Below are 12,500 nucleotides of genomic sequence, written 5' to 3'. Positions count from 1 at the left end.
AACGTTGTCGAAAACGACGGGGTGCGAGATACCATGCGACCTCAATTGGACTTGCCATATCTGTCATCTCAACCTTGGTTACCGACCTAAATCATGGTTGATCACAGGGTAAATCGAACTCTTACCTTGGTTAACTTTCTATTGTCTCCAGCGGCGTTAACAGTTTTCCACGAAATGAACACATCACAATCAGCTAAAAAAGCTACGCTGTCAATATAATAAATTTGGTCCACGCCCGGGTGCATCGTGGCAGTGGTAAAGTTACTTGTCAAGTTAAGTATTAATGAAAACAGCTTTGGATTGGCAGGTGAAGCATATTGAAGTTTTACTAGACAGTGTTGGTCTCTATTTTGTTAAAAACAATGGTACACGCTTGTCATAAATTAGCACAGATTAGCGAAGTTTGAATGCTAAATTTAGGTCTGAGAAAGGTCAAACAAGAAACCAAAACACCGCAAATAACTTTATTTTACCGAACAAAGTAGCGTGAAAAACACAAACATCGCACACTTTAGGGTTTGAGGTCACCGAAACACCGAAAGTTGGGATTTTATTCACCGCATCACCGCTTAAAAAACAAAAGAACAAACTTAAATTTTGGCCTGTAGGCAGCTTTAAAGCTCGCATTCGATTTGCGTTCATGAAAATCTTCTCACCCGCCCAAAGCACAGAGGACCCGGACACTGTATCAGCAATAACATAATCATCTGGAGAATAAATGCACTGTTATTTACCTGTGTTTCTGGGTCTGTTTGAGCCGTTTATAAAGGATCGATTTGACTAGAAGCAAAGGCGGTTTACATTTCAAATATCATCTTGTTCGCCCCTTTCTAAAATGCGACAATCCGATTTCGTCTCGAGTTTTCACTATCTTCATTAACTATCAACTCTCATCGGGGACATTCTCAGGTTTCATAAAATCCTCAAACCTTCAACACGGACCTGTGACTATATGACATTATGTAATAATAATGCATAATCTCACAAAAATTCGTCTCGGAAGAAGCTCAAAATTAGACTTTAGACGCCGCCATTTTGAAACTGTACTTCTCTCAGCCAGGCCGTGTTGATGTGACGTCATTCCGTTTGGAGCATGTTTGGTTCGAAGAAAAATACGGCTCAAAAGCAGCCATAACCCAGAGTCGTTGTTAAAAGGCTTGTCGGAGGCCATTTGGACAAAATCTCTCGGACGGAATGACATCACGAAAACGCGGCCTGGCTGTTCAAAAGGTCAAATTTTGGGCTTCTTTGGAGACAAATTTTAAAAGGAAATTCTGCGCTTTAGAGGCTGAAACTTCGATGAGTGATTAGCGTTGACAAAAAATATACGTTTTTTATAGACGTCATTGCTCACGTGCGTTCTAATGGCGTAGATACACTTGAAAATGCTACGCGCTTGCTTGCGAGTTTTTATTCAAAGAGGAGATGGACTTCAATGAACTTGAATCAATTGGGGCTAGTGTTCCTAGTCGGAAGATCAGTCACATCTCCTCGTGCTGTCTTGCAGCCGTTCCACCTTGTATCCTCCTAAACACGGACACCCTCATATCCTAGATCTTGTTGTGGTGTGGGAGGTTGAAGTGTTCGCCAAGGGGGAATCCACCATTCACCAGAAACCCACCGATATACACAACTACCTTGATCACAGTTCGTCCCATCCTCTAACTCCAAGAACGCCGTACCAGACGGCCAATTTCTCCGTCTTCAAAGAATATGACTTTGTGACCAGATCTAAAGAGATGACATTATTCGTTTAGAGGAGACGATATCCTCTAAGTGTCATTACCACCAGCCAAAAATGAACCCAAACGGATTAGCCGTGAAAGGGCACTCAGGAACACTGAACGACATGACAGGGCCGAACGCTCCGAGAAACTCACTTACCAAAGAACCAGAAAACTCACTTACCCAAACTCACTTACCCAAAGAACCAGGAAGTCAAGAAAATTCTTCCAAGAACTTCCGTATCCGGAGCGATGACCCATCTACAAAGGACACATTTAACAGCAAGCCATTGCGCGTCTGTCGGCGGGACACGAGTCTCCCAGACATCCTGGTTTACAGCACTTTCTCTACTCACGCTGATACTACCCTAACCGAACTAGCTGGAACATTTCTTTGCCGCAGACCCTGGTGCCGCTCATGTGACATCCCGGAAAGGACGGAAACGGTCACTTCCACCAATCGGAATGTTCGCCTAAAGAGACGGCACGATTGCACTGCGGACGGCGTAGTCTATGTCAACGCTCGCCAACTCTGTTACAATTTGTAAGTGGGCGAAACCGGTCGTACGCTTGCGTACCGTTTCGGTGAGCACCGACGTTCTGTAGAGGGTTACAATCAGAACCCTCGTTACCAAGGATTCCCCGTTGGCCAACATTCAACCTTCTAGATCACAACAAAATCCAGGACATGAGGGTGTTCGTGGTAAGGATTGAGGGTAAAAGGTGAAACGGCTGCAAGACAGCGCGAGGAAATGCGGCTGATCTTCCAACTAAGAACACTAGCCCATAAGGACTTGAGCATTGAGTTCAAATTCTCCTCTTTGAATAAAAACTCGCACGCGCGCGCGTAGCATTTCCAAGTGCATCAACGCGACTAGAACGCGCGCTAACAATAAGCACTTCATGACTGGCCCCAAGGGAAACAGTGAGTTTTGTTTCCCCGAGACCCTCAACATAACCGGAAACAAAACTTACTGTTATGGTCGCGTAATTCTGGTTGAGCCAGAAAGGGCGGGTGTAAGGTTCTGGCTGCATGACATTCTCCACTAGTATCTAAATTTAGTTAAGCGTAAAAGCGGAGCTACTGGGCCGGGCTGTTGAAAGCCTGATTAAGCTAACCCCGGCAGGATAAGCGAGAATTGTGATTTGAACTTTTTAACTTTGCGGTGAGGTTTTCTGTTAATATTGTTTGACCTGAGTTTGAATAATCTCAAACTACACAAAACTTAAGCAGTGAAAATCATTTTCATACAAGAAAAATTTATACTTCGTTTTACTTTTAATATCCTGGGTTAGCGTTACCCGGTTTTCGAACAACCAGAAACCGCAAGGGACCGCATACGATAAACGCGGCCAACGTAGGATCTACAAGAGATCTGATCAGCCAAAAAAATGTATGAAGACGAACAATAGACTGCAAGGCTGATACTACGCGGTGATAGAAACGTTTCGAGACACCAACATGACAAGAACCGATAAAGTAGGATCGCAACAGGGGACAACATCACGTGTTTCGGGGCGCAAGGAGCCCAGCCTTGCAGTCTATTGTTTGTCTTCATGCATTTTTTTGGCTGATCAGATCTCCTGTAGATTCTACGTTGGCAGTGTTTATCGTATGCGGTCCCTTGCAGTTTCTGGTTTCTCATTTATGTATTTTCGGACCGTAGGTCTTTTCAGATCCGATACGCTGCGTTTTTAAAGCATGGCACTGGCCATGCGGCTGAATGTTAAGTAAGTAGGTAAGTAAGTAACTTTATTTAATGAGGGTAAAAACAATTTACAGTCGTTGACTGATAAACTCGTGGCCCTCCCTTAAACAATTAAAATATAAATCACAATGATTTTAAAAATATCTAAGTATGAATAATAATAAGTATAAAACGGGTAAAATTACTAACATCAATAAAATGGACTGAAATCTTGTTGGTGCATGCGTCATGGAAAAATGTTTAGGCTGGTTTTGTCCAGCCACATTTATTCTTTTGCTTTTCGAGACACCAATCTTGACACTTTATCTCCTTGCGCCCCGAAACACGTGATGTGGCAACGCGTGTTTCGGGGCGCAAGTGAGTTCAAAGTATGGAACTTGATATAGTGAACGGGTCATTTTGCAATTTATGTGCGTTGGCTGTTGGGCTGGCGTTACATATCTTCGCTACACAGTGCTGACTAGCCCCAAAATAAGGGCGAAACAGCTGTCCACTGTTGCGATCCTACTTTATCGGTTCCTGTCATGTTGGTGTCTCGAAACGTTTTCACGTAGTATCAGCCTTGCAGTCTATTGTTTGTTTTCGAACAACCCCTGCCCTTATTATAATAAGTAACCTGCCTTGAGCCTGCGATCCAATAGAAAAACTAGTACCTGGGCAGCGGTCAACTTCAAAAACATTTGACCTCAATGACCTTTAAACTCGCGCCCGCGATATGGTCACGTGACTCTGGTCAGCGGATGCCTTGTTCTGACAAGTATCAGTTGACTGTAACATGGATGACTAATATCAAAGATGTGCGCTGTAAACCAAGGCTGCATGTCTCGGTTAACCTATAAGCTGGAATATGGCCGCCGAGTTGAGCTACTTCGTCGTTGTCGTCGTGTATATGCGCCCACGAGCAATACCACTAGCCATGATTATCATGAGAAAAGCGATTAAGGGTTCCTAGGTGTGTGATGCTCCACGAACGATGCTATTACGGTCTTAAGGTGATGAATAGGCGCGTTGAAGTAAACTGTCTCGTACGCATCTGGTATACAGTCTACGAACTCGGAAGCTGCTGTAGACTGCACGTGGTACTCTCTGATACGGCATTTGATATACACAAGGAACCGTAATACCCTTGGGATTTGACGGTTTCGCTCCAAAGTTAAAACAAGTTTCTCTCTTTGAATTCCCTTGTTTGAGATCACTCTACTGATCACTGAAACCTGGTCTTTGTGGCTGCATATTCCTCTTGGCTCCTGACTGCCTGGTTCCTTGGAGATTACGAACTTCCATTTGTAGTGTATCACCGTTGAATTCCGGTAGCATGTAATCATCCTGGTGTGCTGCAGCATCCTGATTCTGAGCTATTTCTATTGTCTCTTCCAGCGTCAGCGCTGAGCCTTTTTCAGTGCACTAGTGACAGACCTCTTTGGAGCGTAGTCCCTTTAATAATGCATCTCGAAGTAATTGATTGCGGGCTTATGAGGGATGTTCAAACTGCTCCGCGCACAGAATAGTGGGTTTGTCAATGTACTCTGCAAGGCTAAGATCACCTTGCTCCAGGCGGCGGAAGTTTGCTGCGGCTGAAAGTGCGTCGGAGTTTATTTTTCCACTCCATAAAGCCACTCCTGATTATTCTTCAGGCTCATTTGAAAGAGATTGGATCAGTTCAGATAATGTAAAACGCAAGTGATCACTGCGGGAAATATGTGTTCTTTGGCTCTCTTCTCGTCTTAGATGAAATAAACCACAATTCGCATTGAGAAACACGTTTTTCAGCGCTGCATAAAAATCTGGTCGCAGCAGAGTGTACAATAGCGGATTTATGACAGATGTTATATACCTGACGAGAGTAAAAACATGGGCTGGCATTTCAAGAGCTTCAGGTTCAAATTTAAGCGAGTAGAGTAACTGCAATAAAAACCATGGAAACCAGCAAATTGAAAATGCAGTTGCCATTGTAACAAATAGCAAAATGCTCTTCCTCTCTCGAGCAAGTTTTCTTTTGTACCTTTCTTTCGTTTCGTTCGTTCCACTTTGTCCTGCGCCACTGGCAATGGCTCTAAAAATCTTGACAAAGGCGTATATCATAAACATGTACGGAAAGAAAAACACCACTACAAAGCAGGAGATAATGTAGCCTACAAAGTACTTAGCTCCTTCAGGATGTTTAGTTTTATCAATCCATGCGAAGGGAATGAATCCAATGACAGCGGAAATGAACCAAACCATTAGCAAAACCTTTGTAACAGTTGGTTTGTTGATAAGACGGTGAGTTATTGGCCTGATAATGGACAAGTACTTTTCCAAAGTGGCGATTGCTATGTGATAAACTGATATAATTGCTGTTAGTGTATGTACAACCGTCAAAAGAAACCCCAGGTGAAAGCGCACTGTGTTTGATGAAATGATGGGAGTGAAAAACACAAAGATAAACAGAGGAATATTCAGTGCTCCAGTCATGAAGTCGTTAACAGCCAAACTAAAAAGAACGTAGTTTGCTGGCGTTCTTAGCTTTTTCGTTTTGAGAAAAACGAAGAAAACTAACATGTTTACAACAAGAACGACTAATGCAATAGGAACCAGTTGAGCTATCCCCTTGACGTTTATCTCCATCAGACGAGCAGTTGTTTGGTTTGTTTGACGCGATGTTTCATTGATCATTTTTGTCTTGTATTAGGTTTGGACAATTCACGAAGCAGCTGAGGCGTACTGTACCCAACTTGGCTGGTAACGCGTTGAAAAGTTTCTTGTTAATCAATCTTGGTTTCGCTCGGCAAGATTAAAAAGTACTCCACAATTTCAGTCGACTTCTCTGACGAGAATAACGCCGAAAACCCAGACGTATACGAAGTCTAGCGGGAGACAAGGTGGACCATTCCAAAAAGCGAAATGCTGCGAAAGATATTTTAAATGGTATACCTATTTGCTTTCATGGCCTTGAGATATGTTGGAAGATTTCTTGTAAAGCGCGACCAGTTTTCCTGGAAACCTGCAAACGAAAAATATTGATTAAATAGATCACAGTTATGTCTTTGTCTGTGTCTGCGATTTCCTTTTATAAAGTTGTTAGTTAAAGGGTATTTGACTCTCTTCTGCGCATGTGCCGCAATTTGATTTCTTATCCAACGGAATAGTTTTTAGCGCGAAGTCCGTAGGACGGAGGTCAATTGAGGTTAGAATATTGGGATAGGTCCTTCAAGTAAGTGAAATGCTAGATCCTGATCGAAAACGTAGTCTTCAGATATCAATATTTTCGTCAGCTGGACACAATATGACTACACACTAAAACGCCGTAACAGAAATTAAATCTGTTAAACTTTTCTTTTTTAACTTTTTCACTGTTAACTTCGTGTAGGGGTAGCTGGGGGTGTATATGAACTCCCTGGCAGAGTAGGTGAGGCAAGTGGCCCTTTGAAAATACTAAGAAATCGCCTCTTTCCCACTCCCCAGAGATTTCTTTGGTACCTATTGTGTTTTGGTCCTTTGAATATTCTAGAGAGTAAGGGAAAGTTTTTATGGCGTTCGCCTATTATTATGATTTAGTGAAGCTTGCTGACTTCGTACTTTCCGTTCGGAACCGCGCGCTAAAGTTGATATTTATGACAAAAATTCTTCTCCATCGACTTTGTGAGGCGTGTAAAAATAGTAATGTTTTAGCTTTTTTTGTGTTTTAAGCTGAATACCTTTGTTAAATATGATGTCCTCGAGACGGGGTTTTCGAAGTGGCTAGAAAGCTACTTTCACCCCGTAGTCGTCTTGTTTCGAAGAAAGGAAGAAAAAAAAAACGAAAATAAAGATGGGAGGATTGGAAACTTTATATAGCTGCAGATGTGCATGCAAGTTGGAAGAAAGTTAAGTGTATGGGCTTGTATTCAATGGACACGGCCTTCACACAACATAAACGTGATGAATATTCTTTACACACAAAAGGTCAAAAGCCGGCGGATAAAGAGATTTTCCGAAGGGACGTGAAACTTCAAGCTGACCCACGACGTATTCGTGGAGGCGCGCGTGATATTACGATTTCTGTTGGTTAAAAACCGGTGTCAATCAAGACCGCACATGCGCTTTATTGTGACAATGGCCCTTTTAACAATTAGAATATGAGCTTGAGATTTCTATCACGTGATCGTTAACGAGGGGGCAGCTTGAGTTAACTACCACGTACGTATAGAAATCGAGAGGGAATAATCTAATTGGCTTAGTACAAGTCTACTAGTCGTTGAAAACTTTATCTAAAATCTTAAAATTTATCTTTTTTCATTTTTGTTTTCCTTTCGAGGTCGGTTGGTGAAGAGGACTTCACCAACCGACCTCGAAAACACCAAGAAGCGGCCGCCGTTTTTTGACAACGGCACACTTCAAGGCTAATTACTATCTACAACAAAGTAGCGAGTAGTATAGCCATTAAGGGAACGGCATTCGTGTAGAACGCTAGTAGATTTATACCAAGAGATTATCAAGGTAAGAGAGTGAATCCCCCATATAGGACCCCTAACTAAGGTAATCCCTCTTAAGAGCAGATTCGCCTAAATATCAACTAGACTTGGAAATAGCGAAATATCGAATTTCTTCAAACTCGCCAAGAATGAGGCCCTACGGGCACTAGTTACAAAAATATTGTTTTAAGTTCGATAAATCAAAAATTATTTTTTTACGCCATTTTTTCGTTTCGATGCCCCAAATCGGCCAAAATCGATCGAAAATGAGCGGCATATTCAGAGGCTCGTAAACTGAAAAGTAAAAATCTTCATTACAAACTGATTGTAGGTCGTATTTTTACTTCCTTCCCTGTCTATTTAGAGCTAAATAGATCGCGATTTGATTAGAACTAAAATATTTGATGAATTTTCTAAATTAACGACCCAAGACAGCTTTACAAGAGGTCTACATTTAGCCTATTTTCAAATGCTAAAAAGGCGTTCTGGTACACGGCTTTTCCCAAAACGACTAGTTTGGTCTGAAAGAGCATTGTTTCTTCTTCAAATTAGTGAAATAAAATTTTTGGGTAAATAAAATCGCAAGCGCTGAGATAGCGAACTAAATGCGGCACTTCTTCCTGAAAACGTGACCTTTGACCCAAGCGTAACGAAACCGATTACTGCAAGAAAACCCGGAAGAAAAGCAAACGCTTCGTTACTTTGAAACAATTTCTAGTGATATCTCTCCGAAACCATGATTGCAAGAAACTCTTTCCAGATATGAAATCTTACAGGGTCAAAGAAGGAGCTAAAGGGCGCATTTTGACACAATATTTTTGTTTGCTGAGAATTGACTTGAAGTCAATTCCAGTGAAATTTGCAAACTTGAAGTATGTACTTGCCGATACTTACCTGAATATTTATATTTATAGAAGAGTCGTCTTCTTGGATTAACCTTCAAAAGAAGCTGGACCAAGATTTGGAAACCTCTAAAAGAAGAAATGTTTAATGTTCCGTGACCTGCGCGCTGCTATAAATTCCATACACATACCGACCGCATGTTTGTCGTAAAACTAACTGAACTCCACGGACAGTTTCCATGGGCAACTCCAAAATAAACAATCCCCAAAAATGTAAAGTGAAATTGGCTGTCTTAATGAACAGTTAGAAGCTAGAGTCAACTTCCATTACCTTTTAAAAGTGCTTGATTTTATTCGTTTGCGTCGACTTTGTTCACTCAGTACTTCTTACCGTCACGTTCGAATACCGCGAATCGGTCACGCCAAAACAGTGCAGACCGTGCAAACTGCAGACACTTGTTTGGGCCTTTCATTTTGACTCATTTTTTTTGGCTCTAGTTACAAAATAGTGTTCAATATATCTGTCATTTATTCACAGGCCGCATAAGCGCAGTATTTGACTTTAGATTCAATAGACAAACGCATACAGGACTTTGTATGGGAAACTTATTCAGTCCACACGGTCTATAGTGTTTTGGCGTGACCGATACTATGCAGTATTCGAACGTGACAGTAATTACTGAGTGAACAAAGTAAAATCAAGGACTTTTAAAAGGTAGTGGTAGTTGACTCTAGCTTCTAACTGTTCATTAAGACAGCCAATTTCACTTTACATTTTGGTGGATTGCTTATTTTGGGGTTGCCCATGGAAACTGTCAGTGGAGTTCAGTTAGTTTTACGACAACCATGCGGTCGGTATGTGCATGGAATTTATAGCAGCGCGCAGGTCACGGAACATTAAACATTTCTTCTTTTAGAGGTTTCCAAATCTTGGTCCAGCTTCCTTTGAAGGTTAATCCAAGAAGACGACTCTTCTATAAATATAAATATTCAGGTAAGTATCGGCAAGTACATACTTCAAGTTTGCAAATTTCACTGGAATTGACTTCAAGTCAATTCTCAGCAAACAAAAATATTGTGTCAAAATGCGCCCTTTAGCTCCTTCTTTGACCCTGTAAGATTTCATATCTGGAAAGAGTTTCTTGCAATCATGGTTTCGGAGAGATATCACTAGAAATTGTTTCAAAGTAACGAAGCGTTTGCTTTTCTTCCGGGTTTTCTTGCAGTAATCGGTTTCGTTACGCTTGGGTCAAAGGTCACGTTTTCAGGAAGAAGTGCCGCATTTAGTTCGCTATCTCAGCGCTTGCGATTTTATTTACCCAAAAATTTTATTTCACTAATTTGAAGAAGAAACAATGCTCTTTCAGACCAAACTAGTCGTTTTGGGAAAAGCCGTGTACCAGAACGCCTTTTTAGCATTTGAAAATAGGCTAAATGTAGACCTCTTGTAAAGCTGTCTTGGGTCGTTAATTTAGAAAATTCATCAAATATTTTAGTTCTAATCAAATCGCGATCTATTTAGCTCTAAATAGACAGGGAAGGAAGTAAAAATACGACCTACAATCAGTTTGTAATGAAGATTTTTACTTTTCAGTTTACGAGCCTCTGAATATGCCGCTCATTTTCGATCGATTTTGGCCGATTTGGGGCATCGAAACGAAAAAATGGCGTAAAAAAATAATTTTTGATTTATCGAACTTAAAACAATATTTTTGTAACTAGTGCCCGTAGGGCCTCATTCTTGGCGAGTTTGAAGAAATTCGATTTTTTCGCTATTTCCAAGTCTAGTTGATATTTAGGCGAAGCTGCTCTTAAGTTACTTTTAGACATTGTACCCAATTCTTCCGCTGATTTTACTCGCGTGTTGCGTGGATGTTTTCGTGGAGGATTTGTTTATGTTTCGTTTCGTTTCGTTTCGAAGCAAAGAAAAACCTCCAATGCTGTGGGGATGTCTTCTTTGATATGTTGATTACAAGCAAAGGAGCTTCGGCTCTCGGTATGTTTTAATAGGAGTTTAAATAAGAACGGATGTCCCCTACACAAACAATAACAACTGAATGAACGGCAGAGAAATGAGTAGACAAACGAGTGCAAAGCAAACAGAAGCTTAGCAACCGAACAAACAGATGGTTGAAGACGCTCGCTGCCCAAGTAGCAAAAGCAGTTCAAGCAGAAACGGCAACAACGCCAAAGGCAAATTCGATTAATAAACGACTTAATATTCAACCTACGAATCTCGCAAGAATTTAGATTCATTCAGTTTGTCAATGCTGTCAGAACTATCCTAAACAGAATATGTGAGACAGCATCAAAATTCGAAAAAGATATTTCGAAAATTGGCCGTCGTATATGAAGAATGTGGCTATTTCACGTTCTTGTTTTATGACCTTTTGTAAACAACGGCAAAGAAATGAACAAAGAATTATATAGAGGATATAACACGGTGGTGAGAGGATATGAATTTTATGTTCAAGTGGCAAGAACATAAATTCATATCTTTGAGCTAACATGTAATGTTCTTTTCGTTATATAGACATACTGATGACAGCGTTTTTGACGATTATACGAAGATTTCCGACCACTTTCCGAAGATTTCCGAAGATTCTCCAAAACTTGTCCGAAGGTCACACGAACGTTGCCAAACGTTTTCCGAAAATTTTCGAAGATTACCGAAGATTTCCGAAGATTACCGAAGATTGCCGAAGACTTTCGAGGAAGACCCGAAGATGTTTCGATGATACACCAACGAATTTAAGTACATTTTTTAGAGACAAACTTGATATCAGTGAAATCATCGATATCTTCACTAATGAGGATATGGAAAATACGCCACTCGAGTCCCGGATGTGGTTTCCTATGAATTTTACGAGTGGTGTATTTTCCAGTAAAACACTCGTGTCTATATAGTAAAACGCTCGCTTACACAGCCATTGTATTAGTTGCCGTTGCCGTTTAAGTTTGCATAATTAAACTCCCTAAAACCGAATTAACAGCCAAATACTGAACAGCCAAACGAACACAAAACAAACGAAAGCCCGGTCGAACAAAAAGACGGCCGAGAGTGCAGAAAACATCTCTGCTATGAAACGAAATCAAACGATATAAAATGGCGTTCGCGCCATTTCGTCTCGGGTAGTTTCGAGAATGTCGCTTGGGCTGTCCACGCATCGCGCGAGTAGCATCCTCGGAAGAACTGGGTACCATGTCCAAAAAGAAATAAAGAGGGATGACCTTAGTTAGATCTAGAGGACCTATATGGGGGATTCACTCTCTTGATAATCTCTTGTTTATACTTATGAGTGGATGCCTATAAAAAATCGACCTAAATCGCCTATCAATGGCACAAGTTGAAAAATTCATTTCGCTTGTATTTTGCCCATAGATAGGTCCTGGTAAGAAAAGAAACGGACCATAGTTATTTTCTGCTAATACAGCTTTCTTTGGTAGAAATATGCCAAAAACGATTTCGCCCCGATTGGGCTCAAAATCTACTTCCGGTTTTCCTGAATTTTCCTGTTAGGATATCAAAAAATATATCTGGGCGAATGGTTTTAAGTCGCCCGCCTCGACCTGTGTTTCTCATAGATTTTGCCCAAAATCCGCCGTTGGAATGTAAACAATTGCGTGACGCGGATAGTCACTCTCGAGTAAATATTCGTTTCCAACAATCTGATGAAAGCAATTTTTGAAACGTTGTGTGGATAAAATAATGGAAAATGTTTCTTTTTTTGTTTAAGTTAGTATAAATATATGTATATTTTTCATTTGCATTGCAACACCCACGACATCCCT

At 40.9% G+C, this 12,500-nt stretch overlaps 2 protein-coding genes across 2 annotated transcripts in view; one reads left to right on the top strand and one right to left on the bottom strand.

Annotated features, from left to right (window-relative positions):
- Positions 1-7,939, bottom strand: part of LOC145502911 (trace amine-associated receptor 1-like) — a 9,148-nt gene extending 1,209 nt beyond the window's left edge. Inside the window, exon 1 of the mRNA XM_081482312.1 lies at positions 1-7,939. This exon is cut by the window's left edge and continues 1,209 nt beyond it. Within this exon, the coding sequence (XP_081338438.1) occupies positions 5,057-6,088 (1,032 nt within the window). The 5' untranslated portion in view covers positions 6,089-7,939 and the 3' untranslated portion in view covers positions 1-5,056.
- LOC145503133 (uncharacterized) overlaps positions 1-12,500 on the top strand; it is a 403,728-nt gene that overhangs the window by 268,518 nt on the left and 122,710 nt on the right. The gene's annotated exons all lie outside the window — the stretch shown is intronic.

Source organism: Orbicella franksi, chromosome 11 (genome assembly GCF_964199315.1).
Source record: "Orbicella franksi chromosome 11, jaOrbFran1.1, whole genome shotgun sequence".
NCBI classification, from domain to species: Eukaryota; Metazoa; Cnidaria; class Anthozoa; order Scleractinia; family Merulinidae; genus Orbicella; species Orbicella franksi.
This window is presented reverse-complemented; position numbering and strand designations above follow the sequence as displayed.